The sequence below is a fragment of the Bicyclus anynana genome, chromosome 7, assembly GCF_947172395.1.
Source record: "Bicyclus anynana chromosome 7, ilBicAnyn1.1, whole genome shotgun sequence".
NCBI lineage: Eukaryota > Metazoa > Arthropoda > Insecta > Lepidoptera > Nymphalidae > Bicyclus > Bicyclus anynana.
In genome coordinates, this window is record NC_069089.1 from 4,677,526 (window position 1) to 4,690,065 (window position 12,540).

Genomic DNA, 12,540 nt, shown 5'->3' on the forward strand with positions numbered 1-12,540 from the left:
GGCCTCCCTTTTGGTAACAGGGTATATGGAGCAAAGATTCACCACGCTTCTCCAATATCGACGGCCGCGTGGCGCAGTAGGTAGTGACCCTGCTTTCTGCATCCACGGTCGTGGGTTCGATTCCCACAACTGGAAAATATTTGTGTGATGAGCATGGGTGTTTTCCAGTGTCTGTGTGTATTTATATATTATATAAGTATTTATATGTAGTATATAAATGTATATGAATATTATAATATCAACTATCTTAGTACCCATAACACAAGCTACTCTGTATGCTTACTTTGGGGCTAGATAGTGATGTGTATTGTTTAAGTATATTTATTTGTTTAAGTATATTTATTTAATATGGGTAAAAATAGAGCGGTTAGGGTAGTATTATTTCTATAACGTAGGCGTCCATATATCCGTATCGTACGTATCGGACTCATCGCATCAAACAAATTTTCAATTTTGCGGTTAATAAAATCCGTACGATGCGGATCAGTGGACGCACTTGACATGACTTTCTATATAAAGAATAATATGATCCATTTGATGCGATCCGTCCGATACGTACTATGTGAATCTTTGGACTGTTACGCTTTTTAAAATTCTTACACAATAGAAAGCTACATTATCAGCGAATAATATAAGCTATATTTTATCGCGAATGATACCTTAGAAAACATAGTGCTAGAAATCCATGGTGTCAGTGGGATTTCTGAAAACCAATTTCATACGTACGATGTGGATCTTTGGACTTTAATAACAATGACCGGGGCTCACATTAAGAAGCGGCTTACACTCCCATAAGAAGTTATCACTTCGAAAAACCATACCATGTCTATAACCCAGCGACGTATAAACAGTTGGTACAATATAATATTATGTTGCCGTTACGTATTTGGATATTTTCTTTCACTGCCCGTGCCCGAAACCCTTAGAGGCCGTACATACTACGAACTATTTTTGGGCGGTAAAAAATTGTTCGTACTCAACTAAAATACTAAAGTAGTCCATAAGTGTCCTGATGACTTGACGGTTAACTTGATCGTGAGTGGCAAGCGTTATGTGTGCAGTAAGTTCTTTTATATTCAGTTCTAATCATACTGTATCTCTATTATTACTCGTGGAGGTCACCAAAATATTTGCCGTTTCATGTATCATCATCCATACTTCCATTTAAGTTATTTTACATAATAACACCTATCGTTGATTTTATATGTACGTGGAATAAGTAATATCATATGTATGTATTTTTGTCATTATATTTATGATAATATGGAATGGTTTGTAATTGTATGTAATATTGTGTTTACGATATCTGCACGCATGTCGTCGAAAGCCAGGGTTGCCACTTGCCAAGTCTCAATTATAGAACATTCCTTGATAGGGGTATTAATGTACTTGTAAAATTTATATTACAGTTGGCGCTCGCGACTTGTTCGCATGTAAAAAAATGTTAAACTATACGTTTATACCTTTCTCGTGAATCTATATCTATATAAACTCTATATCTAATAATTAAAACTGCGTTAAAATCAATTGCGAAGGTAGTTTAAAAGATATATCTTATGTACATAGAATAACTTTGTTGTCCGCCTGCCTGTCTGTCTGTTATCTATCTCGGGAACGCATAAAGGTAACGAGTTGAAATTAAAACCATATATGTACGTATATGTATACTAAGGTCTACAGTCCTTTAAAGCTGTGTAAAAATCAAAATTCAAATTTTCAACGTAAATAAGATACAGTCGTTAATGCCGCGGAAAACTGCACGTTTCGATACATTCCGTTGACTTTTTCTTTGCAATAGCTGTACTGTCCTATAAGTACTACAACTATAAAAAATCTAGAAGTATACATTAAATATTGAAAAAATATAGTCTTTATTTAAGGTAAGTAGTAACGTAATAAATCATCAAGCAAGTATATTAGTTCGACTTGCACTTATTCGGTTATTTTAAGATCGCTATTGTTTTTGACAACCCTAAGCACCTTCGTAGTTGCAACTAAACACATTACCACTAGTTATATCGGCTTTATTTACGTAAACCGCTTACTTTCTCCGCCGCTCTGCATGATGCAGACTCAATGCGTAGCGTAAAGTACTATCACCTGTAGGCCTAACTTGCGCGTCACGACTTATCTGATGAAGACAAATTGCGATTGAACTTTTTTATTTCGTCCCAACGCAACGAAAGAGAGAGCAATAATTCCAGTTCGGCGCTATTAAGTAGATTAGGTCATGGGTCGCATGTTAGGCCTATAGTTTGGCAAGTTCGTTAATGACACTCCCATGATATGCGGGCGATGGGGGGAAAGACTATGCGGGTGTAAAATCGTGCGTGCGGGGAAGTGAGGTGCATCAGTCGTGGGTTTTCGCGGCCCATCCGGAGTGTTACGAACGAAGTTGACAAGCTATAGCGAATGGTGCACAAGGTTTTTAACTAGGGTTTTCACTAGACGTACAATTGTACTAAATCAGCGCTAAATGACCTATTTTAAAAGGGTATTTTACACATTGCAGGGCATTCTCCTGGATGTAATGGATATATTGTGCTGTATGGCATAATGTTGAAACAAATGCATTTTTCTTTCTTTTCTTTTTTTTTTTCTTACTAAGAGGGAAATTCCTCCTCCAGTACAACGGACCTTCAATTTTAACTGCGTAGTCTTTATTTTTTTTTAATTTTAACTTTAAAGTCGAACTGTTTACTTTATTAAATCGTCCGAGTGTAGCCAAAATAGAAAACTGCATCAGTTGACAGTTGAACTCACAATCTAATCGAAATATTTACAACAGTTTCGGCTAAAACTGTACTGTGTGCCTAGTGGGAGTTTCCAATATTTTCGTACTGATACTATCGCGTGGACGTAAACGCAAATTTATATGGAATTGTAACAGTTGTGCAGTAGTGCCACTAGATAACGCTGTTTCAATTCCTTAGAGAGTCGCGTTTACGTTAACGCGATAGTAACAGTATCAAACTGCCACTAGACCCTCTGTTAAAACTGAAGGTCTGTTGCCCGCATAAGTCCATAGGGCAGGGTAGGCGAACCAATGGCACGCGACACAATATTTTGGGCACGTCGCCGATCATAAAACATGTGTAAAGTAGGTATTTGACATAAATTATTTGTCATCTAACCTGCAGCAACAGAAGTCACACTAATTTTACAATAATTTAATTTATGCGTGTAATAAAAACATTCCAAAATGTACCTCTTTTGTTTACTTTATTTCATAAAGAGTTTTGATAGTATTTATTATTGTTATTCTCCAAATAATCAGAAAGTCAAAATTATTTGATGGCACGCCAATGACCCCATTAAACATTTTTTAGAAAAAATGGCACGTTGATGCATAAAGGTTCGCCTACCCTGCCATAGGGTATGTAGTAGTTTTGCATCTATGAAGTGCACGCACGCCTGAGCGATTACAACTCCCACTAGGCCACGGCTTTAGGTATTGTTTGAGTAGTTAGTCCATATGCTTTTCTTGTAATAAAAAAAATACCAGTAACCTTGTCGGTATTACGGTAGCTTTATAAGATACAATTTAGTTAAATATTTGTGTAGGTGATAAAATTGTTTTTATTGATAAAAAAATCATGCAACTTCCATAATTTGTTAAAAGTGTTAACTAAACACTGAATTAATAGGTATATATATATGTATAGGTATGATTATGATTGTCATAACTGTGCAGGGTTAATTGTTTTCATATGCCAAGTTATAGTCTCCGAGAATCTTCTATCCATACTAATATTATAAATACAAAAGTCTGTCTGTCTGTTATTTCACGACTAAACCAATCGACTGTGAATATTATTTCGGCCAAGATTATACTCGTAATGGATGTTTAGTACATTTTTTCATTTCTGTATCGTTCCAAAAAGTGGACCCGAGTAGGTTGGAGCGTCCGCGACTAATAAAATAGTAGGTAAATTTTCTCTCACTTGGTCGGAAAAAGCTTCTCGAAGGAGATATACCTGGCCCTAATAGTAGGCCGTTAAAATAGACTGATAATGATGATCATGTTGATCGTACTTCTGCGATATAGTAATATCGTTTGATATCTTAATATTGATATGTTTCCATAATAAGGTGTCATTATTAACCTGATAAGAGACCAATAACCGACTTTTAAACATGAAGTATGACATAAGCAGACATTCAATGATTGTTTATCTACTACGTATCGTAAAACCCAAATTATTTTGCAAAAAATAATCTCAACGACATAATTATTCACGTGCATCTATCTATATTATGATGTGGTTACAGTATTATTTTCTTAACAAGATACTTTAATTAATAGTAGATTGTTATACAAGGGGCTAAAAAGACCCATTATATACGAGGTATTTTTGGGGCACGAGCCGTAAGGCGAGGACCTTTAAATAGAAACCGAGTTACTTATAATGGCTTTAGCCCCGCTTGTTACACTCTACTTTTCAATATGATTGCGAGAAAATAAAATAATTCAGTACCTATAGTATTATTAAATGTTTAAATTCTTTTTGCAGACACAGCTCGCAACTCAATAAACATCAAATAAAATAAGGGTTCCGTTTTTGTACTACGTACTATAGGAATCCTAAAATGCATTCCACAGAATAATGCTGCATTTCGTTCCCTTTTAAAATTTCAACAAAAATCAATTACATTATTATGTACCTATGATGATTCTATTTACAAATAAAATTTCTCTCCTTCGTTTTATAGAGTACATTATTTTAGTATGATTATCTATTTACTAATTAAACCTTTTTCGTTTTATCGTAGGCAAAAATATAACTAAATTACTTTAGATTACATAGTTTAGCCCCTAGAGGCTGATGGTTGTTTAGTGGAACGGAAATATAACGGAAAGATAAAGTTGGATCATCACCATTATCAGCCGATGGACGTCCACTGCTGGACATAGGTCGCTTTTATGAACCAAAATTACTTTATTGAACCGCCTCTTCCAGCGAAAGAGCATTATCTTGAAGCCCAGGATAAGAATGTCCTCAATTTGATTGGGATATAGATTCCCGATTTACCAGGGTCAGCATCTGTGCTGTAGTAAATAGTGTTAAAAACTAATTAACTTTAACGCAATTTTAAAATAAATAAATTATAATCTTGTCGATATAATCGGCGTTATTAGTTAACATTTAATCAAAGCGGTCTTTGTCTTAAAACTGGGTTATTGATCGCATTGTTTGATTGCATGGAAGTTATGAAAATATGATTAATGATGTTTATAATAGGTAATTATCATAACTATTATATTAACAAAAGCAAGACGAAGTTTGTTTAGTGTTCTTACACTCGATTTTTGATCCGGAGATGTCCATCCCATATTTGAGAACAGTTGCGTTCCAAATTATCTCTCTTATGTATTCATATTTGTTTTATTTCAAATTTTAAGTAGGCTTAGTTTTTGAACACTTTCGAAACGATAGGTTATAAAAATATACATTAACACAATATCACTTTTTATAGCACAGCGCACCAAAGTTGCATTAAAACCTTTGATGTTATGATGATAAGTACCATAAAAATAGGGTTCATAATAAGGGTGATTAGACATTGCAATTTTCTGACAAGGCTTTAATTTATCAGTTGAGAGGACAGACTAGACATTATTATTTGTTATTATTATTATTATTCATCCGATTGCTTATTTTGGTAATTTGTGGTTTGTTTACAACGAGTCCAAATCAAATTTGAGTTCGGTCAGTTCCTTGACATTGTCAGGTTCTCGCAAAATTATTTTGCAGAAATAATTAAATACCCCGTCTCCACTTCTGCGTTAAGAGATGGAACAGGACAAGTTTTAGTCTGACTCCAAAACGTACCCAAAAGTGTCGACGAGCTCTCCATCTATTAAGCTTTTTGTCACGTTGCATTGTATATTCCTAACAAAGACCTAATCCTTTTCCCTAAACTACGACCGTTACGATTTTTCCGTTCAACGTTACCTTCAAGGTGACATAAAAAAGGGCCACTACAATATAATTCGAACGCGGAAAATTCACAGTCGATTTGCGTTTGAATTGTTTACATCTATCTGTAACGGGCACGTACTGTTTGGTACCGGTTAATTAAATATTCACTGAACTTGAAAAATATTTGAATGCTTTTGTTAATGTTTGCGCATACCTTGTGAAATGCAGCGTGTTTTAACCGACTTCAAAAAAAGGAGGAGGTTCTCCATTTTGCGACGCGTATGATTTTTTTTATGTTTGATAACTGTTAACTTCGTCGTTTTGTGAAAAACCTGGCTAAGTTTGTTGTGGGCTCTTCTTGGACCAAGGCGCTTTGGAGCCCTCGTAACTTTAATTTTAAGTTTTAGACTAATTATTATCACCATTATCTTTAGTATAATATTATTACCTGACGTTTCGAAAGAGCTTGTAAACTAAGCCTATTTGAAATAAATGAATATAGAATGAGATAGATTGTTTATTAACCAATTTTGAAAATTCTTTTTTTGTTTGAAAGAGTATACTTTTAGATTGGTCCTATTTCATTTTCATAAAAATCGGTTTAGTAATTTTGTGTTAAAATCAAAATACGTCTTTGAAGTCGGTTCCATTTATAAGTTAAAAAGATTATTTATGTTACTGTCTAAATAAAAAAAAATATCGACATTGCAGGAGTTGTAATGTAAACTTCGAAACCACTAGCAGACTTCTCGCTGTTTCACCCGCGTAGTTCCTCCCGTCCTGTGGGAATACAGTGATAAAATATACCCTCGGTGTCGCTCGGTGAAAATGTAGCTTTCTGACGGTGAATTTTTTTACATCTATAAAGTTTTTGAGTGAAATGCTAACAATCAAACGGCATTAAAAATATAACACGCCATTTTTCTTGAATATTGAAAATTACTGATGCGACGCTTTGTGTCGTACTGACTCGAGAATGTTTTGCCGCCGTGTTCCGTGCGCTCTATCTGCATATTATTCTTTAATCTGTGTACCAAGCGAAGAAAAATTCATTGGATCCAGCGTGGTGGGTCTAAGCTCCAAAGAAAGGAAGCCAGTGCCCCGTAGTGGGCATTAAGAAGTAGGCTGATGATAATGTATCATGGCTAAATCGTAATTAACCGTTAAACATTTCAACCAGAAGTAACAGTAAACGTTATTAAACCTGACCTTAAAGCAAAGGTTAACTTAACATAAACTAACTAAACTATTATGTTTTGGTAATAGCTTTATTGTTAACTACTAATAATACTGATGATTTCCTGTTCCTCATGGAATTGAATGTTTACAGTTTTATTGCAAGTATATCTTGATTTTAGTATAGACTACCGGACGCCCGCGACTTCGTCCGTCGAAATCAATGTCATCAACTTTGAACAACATCAACCTGGCCCTATTTCACCAATTTAGGGTTATTTTTTTTTATGATTTATAAACAAATTTTTAAAACTTTAACTCTAAAAATGAAGGTCTTTCCATCCTTTCCATCCAACTTTCAACCCCTTCGCCCCCTTTTCGCAATAAAAAGTATCTTGTAACCTTTTCCGTATTATGGTCTTAAACCGTGCCAAGTTTCATTTGAACTCATTCAGTAGTTTCAGCGTGATGCCCGGTCAAGAAAATCACGGATAAACAGTCAGACAAAAATCGAAAAAAAAATATTTTTGGCTTCAGTATCGATTATATAATGCCCTCCACCAAATTTTTTTAAAATATCTTCAATGTACAAAATTGGCCTTTTACAGTTTATTATAAGTATAGATATATGATTGAACCTCAGACCAATTATAAAAGGACCTGTATTGCACTCATAGTCACGAACAAAATTATCTGTCATTTTCTGAAGAAAACGAGCTTAGATTTGGTATATATCTTATACTAAACTAGAAGTTTTTGTCGCAATCAATTACACAAAAAGGTATTTTTACGGAGCTCTTTAACCGACGAACACGATTACAACTATTTAACATTGATACTATAGAGACAGTTTTTATAATCGCATTAGATCGTTGATCATATACTTTGACAGAAAAGTAACGTCTAGCGAGGCAGGTCCTATACAATAATTGGTCTGAGGATCGAACAGCAAGTACTACACAGTTATTGAAAACATTGTACCAAACGACAAAAATGATGGAAAATGAATATGAATAGAAAATTAAACAGCTGATCAGGATAAGTTATTATACTCAGGGGAGTGTAATTATTGAATAATTAAATATTACTGCCATAATCATAATTCGTAACTGGGTTAATGTGTGCTCAGGGATTGAATCCGTGGAATTTTACTTTCACAAAAATTTCGGCATGTCATCTATCAACTTGCTATAAACTTTCAATAGTACGTTACATAATGACTATAGGAATAAGTTAATAAAATAAATATTTATTTGTGTAGTAGGTTGAAGTAGTTTCGCGGTTTACCCACGTAGTTAATAATATGGGGATAAAATATAGCTTGTGCTACTCCCTTATAATGTAGCTTTCTATTGGTGAAAGATTTTTTCAAATCGGTCCAATAGTTAGATTATTCGTTACATACAAATGTACAAATCTTTTCTCTTTATAATATTAGTATAAATGAACTACCTCAAATAACACCTGCTATTCATAATCTTATTTACTCGTAATTAATTTGAATTTATTCAGAAAACTCGTACTAGCTACCTAGCTACTGCGTGGTTCCCGTTCCCGTAGGAATGCGGGGATAATATATTTAGCCTTTAGCCTTCCTCTATAAATGGACAATCTAACACTGAAATAATTTTTCAAATCAGACCAGTTGTTGAGATAAGCGCGTTCAAGCGAACAAACAAACAAACAAACTCTTCAGCTTTATGATATTAGGATAGATTTATATGAGCTGTGACGTCACAAGGGTCTCAGCTGAAAGTCAGCGCCGTGTATTATGCTTGTATGTAGTGCACGACATATGCTAGCTATCAGCGGCGAAGAGTTCATGCAAGCCGATTCCCGTCAGGTTACCTAAAATCCATGCATATTGATTGTCGTACTGTATCTAGATATATAAGAAACCAGAGTTTGTATCACGCTGTATGGATTTCCTTTTCTTTGGGACGGCTTACCTTCATCTAAATTCCATCCTTCGCCACTGTGAGCTATACACCCTTTTTTTTAAGGGTTACAGATTTATGCTGACATTAGGATAGGGTACGTCTGTAACTTTTGATTTGAATTTTATTTTCTTTCTTTCTTACCTCTCTCTGTTTTGTTACAGTGCGCTCAAGTGGCCACAAACGTGGTAGAGCAGAAGCACCAAGTATCCAGAGCCAAACGGAGCCGGGCGTTGGGTAGTCGCGCCTTCAGAGGAAGCACCGTCTGGTTCACGGGGCTCAGCGGTGCTGGCAAGACCAGCATAGCCTTCGCCCTAGAGGCGTACCTCGTTTCAAAAGGTATGTATTGCTGTCTATTCATAAAAACTGATTCGCTCGTAAGAACTTAATAAGTTATGAATGGAGAGTATACTTGTATAACTTTATAGAGGTACCTACTAGTAGAAGCCCCGCGTAGTTCCGTTGGAAATACGGGTGTAATATATATATTTTTTTGTATTCTGAATAGGTCTAGTAAACCAAATAATAATAATAAAGCCAAAGAAACTAACTACTAACTAGAAAAGTGGCTTTCTATTAGTACACGAATTTTCAGTCCAGAGATTACACCCTGCAACCTCTCAAACTCACAAACTTTACCTCTTGTATTGTTTACGATTTACGACGAATAAAGGTTTGTACCGAACCCTAAGTGGGCAAATACGACTCGCATTTTCCCGGTTTTTATTTTGTTTATCCAACGACAAGTTGAAGAGTTCGGGACTACCTCGTTTATATAGTAATGTATGTAGTTCAATGAGTTTATCGAACAATTGGCTCAAAGATCATGAGGTCAAATCGCACCAGAGGAATATTTTCGTAACGTATACTCTATTATACAGGAATTCTTTAACCCACACCCAACGGTCACAAGTTCGGGGTCTCTAATCGGAGTTTTTCTCTGTACCACACGATGGACCCGGCACGGGGAATCTATAGAATGTTAAGATATTCGTTCGCGTTCGATACGTACGATGCGGATCTGTGGAGGCCTGCCTGTCAATCATATTGATAGTAATATTTACTGAGTTACACATTATAATCCACCAGAGTTACAATTATTTACACCAGGGACTGACGACATCAAGCGAGTTGCAGGTATTCGCTGGATGCAGGCGGCTCAGTATCGTGAGGTTTGAAAGTCCCTACAAAAGGCCTATGTCCTGCAGTGGACGTCTATCGGCTGACATGATGATGATGATGACGACATTAGAATCCACTTTAAGTAAGCGTGTAAGCTTCAAACTCCCTCTCCTGTAGGGTGATAGCCTACCCCTGCAGAGGTCCATTAAAATAAGGTCATATGAGTGGACTGCACTTCATAGATGCCAAAAATGCGTATACCCCAAGGACTAAATTACCACCAAGTATTGGAAAGAGGATTTCCCATTTTTTTTAATAATACGTATAGTTACTCTAGATAAAAACTTTGTGCATACCACTTGTAGGTTCGATTAATATTGTCACCTTCACATATCTCTCGTATGCATTAAAATGTGCTATTTATTATTTAACATTTTAAGACTCATAAAGATTATACATCACATTAAATAATCATGTTTCTTGTTCACTAACAAACCAGATAAGAAAAACAAATTATAATGACTGTATCAAATGCTCTTACGATAATTTAATGTTAAAGAATTAGTAGGTTACACATTAGTGCAATGCAAATAAAAAACTTCGATGTAAATTAAATATTTAAAATGTCAATTATATTTGCCATGTCTTTGAAATATGACCAATATTCCCATTCCCCTCCAACTAGTCGGGTAAGACTGTATTAGGAGTGGGTACGACAATAGACCAACGGGGCGGGAATCGAACTACCACCCCTCGATGATGAGTCCGACGATTACCGTTGAGCTATTGAGGTTCTCAAAGTTAGCCCTTGACTACGATCTCACATGACGGTAAGTGATGATGCTGTCTAAGATGGAAGCGGGCTGACTTGTTAGGAGGAAGATGAAAATCCACACCCCTTTCGGTTTTTACACGACAGCGTACCGGAAAGCTAAATCGCTTGGCGGTACGTATTTTGCCCGTAGAGTGGGATCTAGCCACGGTCGAGGCATTCTACCAAGACCTAGACCAATAAAGAAAACCTCAATCGGCCCAGCCGGGGATTGAACCCAGTTCATCCAGCAGATCGAGCTGGCTTAATCTACCTATTATAAAGAGGTAAATTTTGTGGTGTTGTACGGGGTAATGCCTGGATCTACTGAACTGATATCGAAAATTCTTTTACCAATAGATAGCCTTATTTGTGAGTGTCATAGGCTATATTTTCACACTCACAAATAACGTGTAATTTTCTAGTGGTAATAAAATTTTTAAAATCGGTTAAGTAGGTACATCGACATATTATCCCCTAAAATACCAAAAACTTTATTTACCTCTTTATAATCTTAATATATAAATGCGAAAAATCATTCATCACGAAATCTCGAAAACCAATTGACGTACAAAGATGAAATTTGGCAGGGAGGTAGTTTACTGTTTGTAGACAAGCTCTAAGAACGGATTTTGCAAGAAGGTCGGATTTAAGAGGTCCAAGGGCGGACAAAGCCGCGAGCCGCTAGTATAGTATAGATGAAACAATTAATATGCAATTTACATTGACACAAATGCGATATGCAATAGGTGAATGCACTTATACAGAGGTTTCCGTCCACGTGCTGTTCTGTTGTAGAATTATATAATATGCTGCGTAGCTATGTTTACGACTCTGTGAGTGATCTATTTATAGCTGTCACAAGAGGCTGATATCAATCGTCGTTCATATACAAATTTTAAGAGCCCTGATAGCCCAGTGGATATGACCTCTGCCTCCGATTCCGGAGGTAGGTTCGAATCCGGTCTGGGGCGTGCATCTCCAACTTTTCAGTTGTGTGCATTTTAAGAAATTAAATATCACGTGTCTCAAACTGTGAAGGGCAAATATCGTGAGGAAACCTGCATACCAGATAATTTTCTTTATTCTCCCAATCCGCATTGGGCCAGCGTGGTGGACTAATGGCCTATCCCCTCCCATTCTAAGAGGAGACTCGAGATCAGCAGTGAGCCGAATATGGGTTGATAATGATACAACTTTACGAGCGATGTTTAAAATGCTAGAGTCTCGCAATCGAACTCTGGACCTCTATTGAAAACGACATCATCACCTACTGCGAGGTCGTCAAATCAAATCAATATATACAAATAAAATACAAGTGACTGTCTGTGATTTCAAAATAACATGACAAACTTTAAAATCTTTCTCTTTGTTTAAGTCGGTGCCAACCCCGTGTGGTGTTGATTTGACAAAACACATGAGAGTAAAGAAGAATGTCTGACAAACAAAAATCTTTATAATAGGTACGCCTTGAATATTAGTATCACTGGCTTAGCGCCTTCTTCAAAGTGATCAATAGGTAAAAAATATTATAATGTTATTATTCCCTTTCGTGGGTACGCTGCTAATG

At 36.0% G+C, this 12,540-nt stretch overlaps 2 protein-coding genes across 3 annotated transcripts in view; one reads left to right on the forward strand and one right to left on the reverse strand.

Annotated features, from left to right (window-relative positions):
* The window catches only part of LOC112047261 (18S rRNA aminocarboxypropyltransferase), a 168,611-nt gene that overhangs the window by 145,304 nt on the left and 10,767 nt on the right, over positions 1–12,540 (reverse strand). The gene's annotated exons all lie outside the window — the stretch shown is intronic.
* The window catches only part of LOC112047158 (bifunctional 3'-phosphoadenosine 5'-phosphosulfate synthase), a 37,625-nt gene that overhangs the window by 8,969 nt on the left and 16,116 nt on the right, over positions 1–12,540 (forward strand). For both annotated transcript variants that reach the window (XM_052882703.1, XM_052882702.1), the window contains exon 2: positions 9,202–9,376. In XM_052882703.1, coding sequence (XP_052738663.1) covers positions 9,202–9,376 — 175 coding nt within the window. The remainder of the gene's footprint in view (positions 1–9,201; positions 9,377–12,540) is intronic.